At 46.1% G+C, this 11,985-nt stretch overlaps 1 protein-coding gene across 1 annotated transcript in view; it reads left to right on the top strand.

Annotated features, from left to right (window-relative positions):
- Positions 1 to 5,531: 5,531 nt before the first annotated feature.
- LOC117662638 (uncharacterized) overlaps positions 5,532 to 11,985 on the top strand; it is a 16,755-nt gene continuing 10,301 nt past the window's right edge. Inside the window, exons 1-3 of the mRNA XM_087884183.1 lie at positions 5,532 to 5,679; positions 7,368 to 8,075; positions 10,174 to 10,270. Of these exons, the coding sequence (XP_087740309.1) occupies positions 7,506 to 8,075; positions 10,174 to 10,270 (667 nt within the window). The 5' untranslated portion in view covers positions 5,532 to 5,679; positions 7,368 to 7,505. The remainder of the gene's footprint in view (positions 5,680 to 7,367; positions 8,076 to 10,173; positions 10,271 to 11,985) is intronic.

Genomic DNA, 11,985 nt, shown 5'->3' on the forward strand with positions numbered 1-11,985 from the left:
TTGTTAGTCTGACTATGAAGTTTCTTTTCTTCTTCCCTTATTGTTGCTTTTCTCTCCTTAGCCCTGGCTCGCCATGGCCTCAAAAGATTCCCTCAGAGAAGCTGAGGTCCTCCATTGACTGGAATCACCCATTCAGTCATTGACCAATTTTTCAGAGATGGCGGTGTTCAATGATATGCTGGGATCTTATAGAAAAAAGAGTGAAAAGGACATTAGAGGCCAAGGAAGGCCCTCTATGGCATTCGTGGGGACTGTGGCTCTTTTATGACTTGTGGACTTCAACTCCCAGAATTCCTGAGCCAGCCATGGGAGTTGAAGTCCACAAGTCATTAAGGGGCCATCAGTCCCCATGTTGGCTCAAGAATTCTGGGAGCTGAAGTCCACAAGTCAAAAAGAGGCCATTCTACCCCACTTCAGCTCTATGGTGAGGGAGACATCAATATTTTCTAGTTTGCACATCTGCCCCCAGTATACAGGTAGTCCTCAACTTACGACCCCAATTGAGTCCAAAATTTCTGTTGCTAAGTGAAACATTTGTTAAGTGAATTCTCCCCATTTTACGACCTTTCTTTCATTTGTTAAGTGACTCATTGCCATTGTTAAGTTAGTGTCATGGTTGTTAAGTGAGCCTGGCTTCCCCACTGATTTGGCTTGTAAGAAAGTGGCAAAACATGATCACGTCACGCTGGGACACTGCAACTGTCATAACTATGAGTCAATTGCCAAGCGTGTGAATTTTGATCACATGACCACAGGGACGATGCAATGGTCGTAAGTGTGAAAAATGGCCATAAGTAACTTTTTTTCAGTGCCGTTGTAACTTTGAACGGTCTCTAAATGAACCGTTGTAAATCAAGGACTAGCTGTAGTCACTTCTGGACTGAAATACAGATAGTTCTTAACATAGTCATTTGTTTAGTTACTGTTCAAAGTTATGATGGACTTTTCAGAGTATTTACAACCCAGATTCAAAGTTATGATGGCTGTGGGGTGGGGGGAAGGTCATGGTTAGACACTCAGCAGCCAAGCTGCCAATATGGCCACTTGCAGCATCCAATAGTCATGTTTTATGACAATGTTGTGGCCCGTCAGCGGCCTGCGCAGTTAGTAGCTGATTCCGACAGCGAGGAGGCTGCTGTGGTGCTGCGCCAGCAGCCTGTGCAGCTGGCGCTCGAGTCAGACAATGAGGAGGCCGGAGAAGATGTGGTGCCAGAGGCGGGGATTCAGCCAGGGCCTTCAGAACCTCCAGAAGCTCCCATAAGTGAAGAGGAAGAAGAGGAGGAGCCTCTTCTCGATGTACGAGCGCACAGAGCTGTTAAAAGGCAGGAGTGGCTCCTCAGGAGGAGGTCTCCTCGAGAGTAAGGCTTGGGGCTAATTGGCCACTCCCCTAGCCTATTTAAGGAAGGACGACGACTGATGCAATTTGCAGGAAACAACTTCGTTCATATTCCTTCGCGTCTTGATTCCAGAAACGTTTGATTCGGCTCTTGTTTCTCTCGTCAGTTTTCCTGCAAATTGCTTCTGGGCATTCTGCCAACCTCAGTAAGATTACGGTTATCTGAAATACTGTGCCTCAGAATTGAGTTATTATTCTTTGGATTCCTGTTGGCTGTTAATGAAGTTAAATTAACAGCCCTTGTTCAGAAAAGACTGATTTAAACTGTACTTGTGTTCGAACAACTACTAAGAAAGCTCATTAGTAGCCCTTAATTAGTAAACTAAGGTTTGTACGGACTTTGTGTGTGCTGCGTTCTTTGGGGTCCATAGCTGGGGCAGAACAGATGGTGCTGGAAAATAGCCTTTATGTCCAGTCCATACAGAACCATTGATTTGCTTATTCATCATTGCCAAAAAGTTCTTAAAAGTCAGGTTGGTTGTATGGGTGACCCGATTTACAACCACAAGGAGTTGTAGCTCACCATCAACACCCTAATTAACAACTAGCAAGAGGCCGAAAGTTTGCAAGAATAAACCTTTGGTCCCGATGACGGACTCAGATGGGATCCGGCATCATGAGTTATGATGATGATGATGGGTAGGCTCCATTATGGTCATAACTCAAGCACTACTTGTATCTCAAACGTCACCTAATTGAGCCGTGATGGCGCAGTGGTTAGAATCGGGTGGGCTTCAAAAGTTTTAGCAAGGGGTTCTCTGCCCTGTTGCTGGGTGGGCGTGGCCATGGTGGGCGTGGCCTAGTTGGCCTCCTGCACCATGGCGGGGGGGGGCATTTTTGCCCTCCCCGGGCTCCGGAGGCTTTCCTTGAGCCTCCTTGAAGGATGAAAATGGCCTCCCCAGGCTCTGGAGACCGGAAACAGGCCGTTTCCGTTCTGTTCCCGAACTTCCGGTAGGCCCATTTTTTTGCCCTTCCCAAGTCTCTATGTGCACCCTGTACTTACCTGCATCCAAACCAGGCTGTGTGAGGACTCCTGGGTGGGGCGGGGCGGGTGGGGCCAGCCAGGAGTGGGATTTGGGGGTTCTCCGAACTGCACAGAATCTTAGCTAGAGGTTCTCCCGAACCCTTGTGAACCCCCAGCAGCCCACCCCTGGTTAGAATGCATTATTGCAGGCTGACTCTGCCGACTGCTAGCAGTTCAATTCTCACCGTCTCAAGGTTGGCTCAGCCTTCCATCCTTCCGAGTTCGGTACAATGAGGACCCAGATAGTTGGGGACAATATGCCGACTCTGTAAGCCGCTTAGAGAGGGCTGTAAAAGCACTGTGAAGCGGTATATAAGTCTAAATGCTATTGCTAATGTTTGGCTCCATTGCCTTGTGAGGGCAGGGGAAGGCCTCTACCCAAACTTCCTTCAGTTGTACGCTTTTGCCCCAAGCCGCTACCATCAAGTGCCCTGCAAAATGTAAAAAAAGGAGTCTTAAACAGGTAGTCCTTGACTTAACAACCATTCATTTAGTGACTAAAGTTACAATGGCACTAAAAAAAAGTAACTTGCGGCCATTTTTTACACTTATGCCTGTGGCAGCATCTCCATGGTCACATGATCAAACTTCAGCTGCTTGGCAATTGGTTGATATTTATTTCGCTTTTGTGAAGCGAAAATGGAATGGAATTCAAATTCAAATTCAAACCTTTATTGTCAGAGTACACCATGTGTACTATGAGATTGGCTGAGCCTCCCTTCGTGCACCCCCCCCAATCCAATACAACTCACAGTGAAAGACAAAAAAAAAAATTCCTATCCCAGTGAATCCTGCTAACAATCACCCAATTTTACTGCACTATGTGAACTTATTGCACGTTGCGCCGGCCCCACAAATCATTCATACTATGTTGTAGTAATTATTTTTCATTCAGGAGCCTGACAGCCCACAGATAAAAACTGTTCTTCAGCCTGTTTGTGCGGCTGCCTATACTTCTCTATATCTCCTTCCCGATGGAAGGAGAATAAAGAAGTGCTGACCAAGGTATGAGTCGTCCCTGAGGATTTTCCTCACTCTTCTTTTTTTTTTTTATTGAAAAGTTTTTAAAAATTTTTACACATATTTTCCCTTCCCTCCCCCCCCAGACTTCCCAGAGCAAATACAAGATATAGCATTTAACAAACATATAAAAAACATTAGCTAACTATCTATAGATTTATCTCCCTTTTACACTTTAACTCCCCTTATTTATATCTGAATATAACTAAACCAATTATTGCTTGAAAGTAATCAATCCAACTTCGTTCTTGTCGGTTCTTCAATAATAAGCAAGTTTTCTTTCTTCCAGCATTGCTCAATCAAAGCCCAATTACAATTAACCATCACATCTCCAACCCCTACATATATTAACACATTAACAAAATATTTTAACCAATCTCAAATAAATTATATTGTAAAAACCTTATTTTTACTTTTTACCCCATAAACTTATATTGATTCTTCCTGGAAACATTCCTTACTTAATAGCTTTACATAAACTAATTCATCTTATTCTCTACAGATCCACTGCATATAATCAAATAACCTCTTCACTATTTGATATCTATAAAAAATATTGTAAAAACCTTCCCTCAACCCTTGCACCACTTATATTTTCCTGATAACCCACAAGTTTATATTTATTCTTCAACAAAACATTCTTTAAATAACTTTAGTGTTAATATACTTCAGGACAAAAGGATTTTCCTCACTCTTCTAAGGCAGCGAGGCCTAGCTCTAGTGGTATCGGGACAGCCCACCATGTCCCTTGGACATGGAATGGAATGGAATGGAATGGAATGGAATGGAATGGAATAGAATAGAATAGAATAGAATAGAATAGAATAGAATAGAATAGAATAGAATAGAATAGAATAGAATAGGTGGGCAACTGTGGCCCTTTTACAACCTGTGGACTTCAACTCCCAGAATTCCTGACTGGCTCAGGAATTCTGGGTGTTGAAGTCCACAGGTTGTAAAAGGGCCACAGTTGCCCACCCCTGGAACGGAACGGAACAGAACAGAACAACAGAACAGAACAGAACAGAATAGAATTCTTTATTGGCCAAGTGTGATTGGACACACAAGGAATTTGTCTTTGGTGCATAGGCTCTCAGTGTACATAAAAAGACAAGATACCTTCATCAAGAATCATAAGGTACAACACTTAATGATAGTCGTAGGGTACAAATAAGCAATCAGGAAACAATATCAATATAAATGATAGGGATACAAGCAACAAAGTTACGGTCATACAGTCATAAGTGGAAGGAGATGGCTGGTGGGAACGATGAGAAGATTAATAGTAGTGCAGACTTAGTACATGGTTTGACAGTGTTGAGGGAATAGAATAGAATAGAATAGAATAGAATAGAATAGAACAGAACAGAACAGAACAGAACAGAACAGAACAGAACAGAACAGAATTCTTTATTGGCCAAGTGTGATTGGACACACAAGGAATTTGTCTTTGGTGCATACGCTCTCAGTGTACATAAAAAGACAAGATACGTTCATCAAGAATCCTAAGGTACAACACTTAATGATAGTCATAGGGTACAAATAAGCAATCAAGAAACAATATCAATATAAATGATAGGGATACAAGCAACAAAGTTACCGTCATACAGTCATAAGTGGGAACGATGAGAATATTAATAGTAGTGCAGACCTAGTACAGTGTTGAGGGATTAGAATAGAATAGAATAGAATAGAACTTTATTATCACTTTAAATGTCTTCAAAGAAAAAAAAAACAGAAGTCCAGTTGCCTCTTGAAAAAGCATCTTTGAGATAGGGATGGAATTTTGCAACCCACCAGTTCTCTGGGGGGCTCTTTCCACGATTAACCTGTGGTTGGTGGGTGCTTCATCCCTGGAAGTTTTTCAGAAGAGTCTGGACAATCACTTGTAGGAACTGGTATAGGTCTATAGGGTCTCTCCTGCTTGAGCAGGGGGGTTGGACTAGATGACCTCCAAGGTCCCTTCCAGCTCTTCGGATTCCAATTCGGATTCCTTCCTTCACGTCCCCAGGCTCCTTCGGGTCGAAAAGCGGAAGCTTGCAGTTGCGGCGCCGTCCGGGAGGGGTCGCCCGCGGGTGCGCCGCCGGCCTCAGCGAAGCAAAGGGGCGGGGACAGGCCGGAGCAAACTGCAGCCGAGCAGCCCCGCCGGTCAGCAGGGAGTCCCTAAGGCGCCCCCCCCCCCGCCTCCCCTAACCGGGCGGAACCCAGACGGAGATCGGCGGCCTCTTTGCCGTCTGCGGTACGAGCGCTGCAGGTGGGGGGGGGGAGGAGGAGAAGCTGGGCGGGTTGGGGTGGGGGGGCTTCTTCCAGAATTGCACAAAAAAAAAAAAAAAAAAAAAAAGGGAGGCCTCCCCTCCGTCCCGGGAAAGGCGCGCGCCTGCCCGCCTTGCCTTTCCAGCCCCGATCCCGGAGCTTGGATGCGTGCATCGCATCGCGTTGCATTGCATTGGGTTGCATGTTGCATCGCATCCTTTGCTTTGCTTTGCTTTGCAGCGGATTTGGCGGGCCGGGGACAATGGGGCGCGGAGAAGAAAGGAGAGATCTCCATCCTCTTGCGTCCCGGGAGGGGTGGGGGGGGCGCCGATGCAGGGCCGCCGCAACCCGAATATGTGTGCGTGTGTGTGTGTGTGTGTGTATGCGCGCGCCCTTGTGTTTGTGGTTTGTGTGAGATGTGGATGTGCGCAAGGAGCGCGGTGACTGGAAGCTCAGCCCTTTGACTCTTCGGGGTGAGGGGAGCAGAAAGGGGCCCGGATTGGCTCCCCTCTTCCCGTAACAAAAGGATGGAGATAACTTTATTTTAAGCCAGAGAAAGAACCCTTGTGTTTATTTTTCGGGTTGGCGGGGGATTTCAAGTTTGCTGGCATACGGGTGCCCGTTTAACGACGTGGCTCCTTTTGAGGTACAAAAGTAGTAAACAAAACAAAACTAAAAAATCTGTGGGTCGAAAAAAGGGCCCCCAAGGTTGTTATTCTGCATATTTGTGTGTGTGTGTGTGTGTGGGTAGGTTAGCTTGGGGTCTTTTTTTTCTAGTTTGAGGAGAATGACGAAAGTTTACTTGGTACTTACAAAAGTGAAGCTTGGATAGCAAAGATCAGTTTTCTTTTATCCTTCTTCACGGTCTCTAACCCAGTGATGGGGAACCTTTTTGGTGCAGAGTGCCCAAAGCGTGCGCGCGAATGCACCCCCAAAATGCAATGCGAGGGCCTCCACGCATGCGACCCTTCCCGTGTGCATGTGTGCATGCTTTCTGCGCATGTGCCCCGCCCCCTCACCCATTTTTGGCTTCCAGGTTGGTGCAGGAGGCCCTCCAGTCCCAAAATGGGGTGCGGGGGGGGCGCACACGTGAGCGAACCCCCCTAAGAGCCTTGGTGGCGCAGCAGACTAAAGTGCTGTTAAGTAGCACCAGCTGCCTGCAGTTACTGCAAGTTCAAATCTTACCAGGCTCAAGGTTGACTCAGCCTTCCATCCTTTCGAGGTAGGTAAAATGAGGACCCGGATTGTGGGGGCAATAAGCTGACTTTGTATTAAAAAGAACACCGCTTTGGGGGGGGGAGGAAAGCCCTACTAAGCAGGTATATACAAAAGTAGGAAAGCTATTGCTTAACGCATTGTAAGCCGCCCTGAGTCTCCGGAGAAGGGCAGCATATAAATCGAACCAATAAAATAAATGAATAAATGCAGTGCGAGCGCCCCCCACACATACACCCTGCCCTCCGCGCATGTGCGGCAGAGACCCAAATACCAACTGGCTGGCGGGAGGCATGCGCGGTGGAGCTAGACTGAGGCGACGGCTGGCGTGCCCACAGAGAAGGCTCTGTATGCCACGTGTGCCATAGGTTCGCCATCACGGCTCTAACCTGTTAGACAGTCTTGCCCGATTGTGCTAAAAGTGATCTAATCTGATAAATACACAACTCTGGTTTTCAGGAAGCGAACCGGTGAGAAGGAACTCGAAGAGGAGGGATCAGAAGAAAAACAGAAAGACTCTGGCTGTCCCATTCAGTCTGCCAAAGCAAGCAACTTAAGAACCACCTGAAAATTATCAAAAGAGATCCATTCATTGGGATGGAGGAGTGCTGGGACACACAATGGGAGCCATTTCTCGAGACACAACCCACCCACGCGGGCAGGAACTTGGAGGCTTCACCCTGGGAAGACCCCAAGGCCTTCCTGGCCTCCTTTGAGCAGGTGGCCACGGCCTGCCACTGGCCCAGCGGAGAATGGGTGGCCCAACTCCTGCCAGCCCTTTATGGAGAAGCTGAAGAGGCCTTTCAGAGCCTGGACACCATTCATCAAGAGGATTATGAGAACGTGAAGGCGGCCATCTTGAGGGGAGATGCTGTGAAAAGCGAGGTCCAGCGTCAACGTTTCAGACAGTTCTACTGCCAGGAAGTGGAGGACCCACGAAAGGTTCAAAGCCACCTCCAGGAGCTTTGCCACCAGTGGCTGAAGCCCGAGAGTCACACCAAGGATCAAATCCTGGAGCTCTTGATCTTAGAGCAATTCCTGGCCAGCCTACCTCCAAAGCTTCAGGACTGGGTTCAGTCAAAGAGGCCGCAGACAAGTTCCCAGGCTGTGGCCTTGATGGAGAACTTCCTTAGGAGCCAGCCGGAAGTCAAATCCAAGCCATGTCAGGTATGGTTAACTCTCATTTAAATTCTTATTTACAGTGGATATAAAAAAGTCTATAAGGTAAAGGTTCCCCTCGCACATATGTGCTAGTCGTTCCCGACTCTAGGGGGTGGTGCTCATCTCTTTCAAAGCCGAAGAGCCAGCTCTGTCCAAAGACGTCTCCGTGGTCATGTGGCCGCATGACTAAATGCCAAAGGTGCACAGAACGCTGTTACCTTCCCACCAAAGGTGGTCCTTATTTTTCTACTTGCATTTTTTACTTGCTTTCGAACTGCTAAGTTGGCAGAAGCTGGGACAAGTAACGGGAGCTCACCCCGTTACGCGGCACTAGGGACTCGAACCGCTGAACTGCTGACCTTTACATTGACAAGCTCAGTGTCTTAGCCACTGAGCCACCGTGTCCCTTAAAAAAAGTCTATACACAGCCGTTAAAATGGCAGGTTTTTGAAATGTCAACAAATCAGACTAAGATAAATCACTTCAGAGGTTTTTTTTTCCACTTTTAATGTAACATATAAGCTGTACAATTCAACTGAAAAAGTGAATTCTTCTAGGGGGGAAAATAAAAATAAAGAAACCTTACAATTAAGGTTGTAAATGGTAATTGTGTGATTAAGAGGCACTGCAACCGGTTGTAAAGTGTGAACTTCGAGGACCAACTGCAACCAGGCCATCATAATTTTGACTACAGGTAGTCCTCGATCGATCGATCGATCAGAATAGAAGGGAACTTGGAGGTCTTCTAGTTGAACCCCCTGTTCAAGCAGGAGATCTTATACGATTGTCCAGTCTCTTCTTAAAAACCTCCAATGATGAAGCACCCATAACTTCTGAAAGCAAGCTGTTCCACCAGTTAATTGTTGTCTCTGTTAGGAAGTTTATCCTTAATTCCAGGTTGCTTCTCTCCTTGATCAGTTTCCATCCATTTTTTCTTCTCCTGCCTTCTGGGACTTTGGAAAATAAATTGACCCCCCCCCCCAATTCTTTGTGGCAACCTGTCAAATACTGGAATATTGCTATTGTCCCCCCCACCACCACCCCAGTCCTCCTTTTCTCTAGACTAGCCAAACCCAAATCCTGCAACTGTTCTTCATACGTTTTTGTCTCTAGGCCTGTAATCGTCTTAGTTGTTCTTCTCTGCACGTTTTCCAAAGTCTCAATTTACAGCCGTTCCTTTACTGAGCATTGGAAGTGACAATGTGTTGTGCCCCAGCTACGGACCCCAAAGAACGCAGCACACACAAAGTCTGTACAAACCTTAGTTTACTAAATTAAATCAGTCTCTTTCAAACAAAGGCTGTTAATGAACTTTCTTAACAGCCTACAAGAATCCAAAGAATAAATAATCGTCATCTTACTATGGTTGGCAGAAAGCCCAGAAGCAATTTGCAGGAAACTGATAAGAGAACTAAGATCAAGATGCGAAGGAGAGTGAAGGAAGTTGTTCCCTGCAAATTGCCTCAGTTGTCGTCGTTCCTTAAATAGGCTAAGGGAGTGGCCAATTAGCCCCAAGCCTTACTCTCGAGGAGACCTCATCCTGAGGAGCCACACCTGCCTTTTGGCAGCTCTGCGTGCCCGTGCATCGAGAAGAGGCTCCTCCTCTTCATCCTCTTCACTTAAGGGAGGTTCTGAAGGCCCTGGCTGAATCCCTGCCTCTGGCACCACCTCTTCTCCAGCCTCCTCATTGTCCGACTCGAGCGCCAGCTGCACAGCACCACACCAGCCTCCTTGCTGTCGGAATCAACTACTAGCTGCACAAGCCGCTGACGGGCCACAACACAATGAAAAAAGTAACTTATGAGCACTTTTCACACTTGCCCCCGTTGCAGGTCATGTGATCAAAATTCAGACGCTTGGCAACTGACTCATACGTATGACGGTTGCCATGCCCCTGGGGTCACGTGATCACTTTTTGCGTCTGAGCTTTCCCCAGCCTCGAGGACTGGCCCAAGTTCCTCCCCAACCTCCTCACTGTCTGACTCGGGCCACAACAATGAGCCTCATAAAAACCAAGGGCCTGCTGTGATTGTATGTAGGATGTGTGTGTGTGTATGTCAAAATGAGCTCTTTCTTCTGAGTGAAACTCTGTTCCGTGTTTCAGGGGCCATTGAAAGGGAAGCATGTGATTTTCTTACACGAAGAAGAGTCTGTGGAGACTACAAACTCTAAACATGGTGAGAGGAAGATCAATAAGGCAGGTAAGGATTTTCCTGAAATATAAAAAGCAATATACAAATACTATAATATAGTGTTTCTATATAAATAAATAAAGCTTTTGCATACCGTCATCTTCCCTTCTAGCCATTTTAAATTAATTTATTCATTGATTGATTCCGTTTAGAATTAATACGGTTTTAACCAATGAATCAACTTTGATGCAATGTTAGCACACAGGAACTGGGGCTTCCTATAACAAGGAATATATCCCCCACCTCACCCAAGCTGCCTCAGATCAATCTCTAGGAAAGAAAACCCTTAACTCCATAGATTCAGAGAAAAGATACTTTTACTAGGAAAGAACTAATTGTGGCAAAAGCCAGGCAAGGTTTAGAATAGAATAACTGAGTTGGGAGGGACCTTGGAGGTCTTCTAGTCCAACCCCCTGCTCAGGCAGGAAACCCTACACCACTTCAGACAAATAGTTATCTAATCTCTTCTTAAAAACTTCCAGTGTTGGAGCATTCACAACTTCTGGAGGCAGGTTGTTCCACTGATTAATTGTTCTAACTGTCAGGCAATTTCTCCTTAGTTCTAAGTTGCTTCTCTCCTTGATTAGTTTCCACCCATTGCTTCCTGTCCTACCCTCAGGTGCTTTGGAGAATAGCTTGACTCCCTCTTCTTTGTGGCAGCCCCTGAGATAGCAAACGCGTGTGAAAAGCCAAATTGAAAATAACCCCAGAGCCCATCCCACCAGTAGTCAGGCAACCAGAGTTTAATCGTCGGCCAGGAAGATGTTTTGGGAACGTCTCTGGTCCAGGTGGTTCGCTCCTCCTTCGTGCATGCTGTTCCCAGGACGGTTGGCCTTGAAGATTTTTTTTTTTTTTAATTGAAAAGTTTTATAAGAAATACAAACAATTTTCTCTCCCCCCCCCACCCTTTCCCCCTCCCCACATAATAGAAAATGTACATTTTCTTATACATAATAAATCCTACATATACATGTTTCCCTTAAAGAAAGCATTAAAATAAAACATTTTAATTACATTCGGAGTTGCTCTTCTTCTCTTTCTTCCCTCGTTCCACAACAAACCTTCTTCTTCTCCTCCTTTCTTTCCCTTCCCTCCCTCCTCTTCTCTCCTACTTTCTCCTTCCTCCTCTCCTACCTCATCCTACTTCCTTTTCCTTTCCCCCACTTCTCTCTTCTTTTCCCCCTTCTCACCTTCACTCCTACTCCTGTCCCCTTCCCTTCCTCCTCTCCTTTCTTCCATTCCTCTCCCTCCCTCTCCTCTTCCTACCCTCTCCTCCTCTCTCCTTTCTAACTTCTTTGCTGTGAAATATTCTCCTCCTTTAGTATCTGAGCAACTCCTGTATTCTAATCGTAGATACTTTCTTCTGTTAAAACATTTCTCTATTCACCACTTTTTTCCCACCCCAACCCTTATCCCACCCTCCCCACCCACCCCCACCCCTGACTTCCCAGAGCAAAAACAGGGTATAGCATCTAACAAACATATGCTAAAATAAACTAACTAATTATAAAGTTCAAAACTCCCACACGTTCTTTAACTCCCCTTGCTCCGATTCATCAACCTTGAAGATGTTAAACGACCCAAGCAGGCTTCTCTGAGTCCAAGTCTCCCCATCACTTATCAGAAATTCCCCTTTCACATCTCCTGCATGCTTCCCTTCCCAAATACCCTTGCTCCCCTCCTCTGTTTCCATGGCAGCTGACAGCAAGATTGAAGGAAAGTGA

This window comes from Pantherophis guttatus, chromosome 2, assembly GCF_059756535.1.
Source record: "Pantherophis guttatus breed Tessera chromosome 2, ASM5975653v1, whole genome shotgun sequence".
In the NCBI taxonomy this organism is placed as follows: domain Eukaryota; kingdom Metazoa; phylum Chordata; class Lepidosauria; order Squamata; family Colubridae; genus Pantherophis; species Pantherophis guttatus.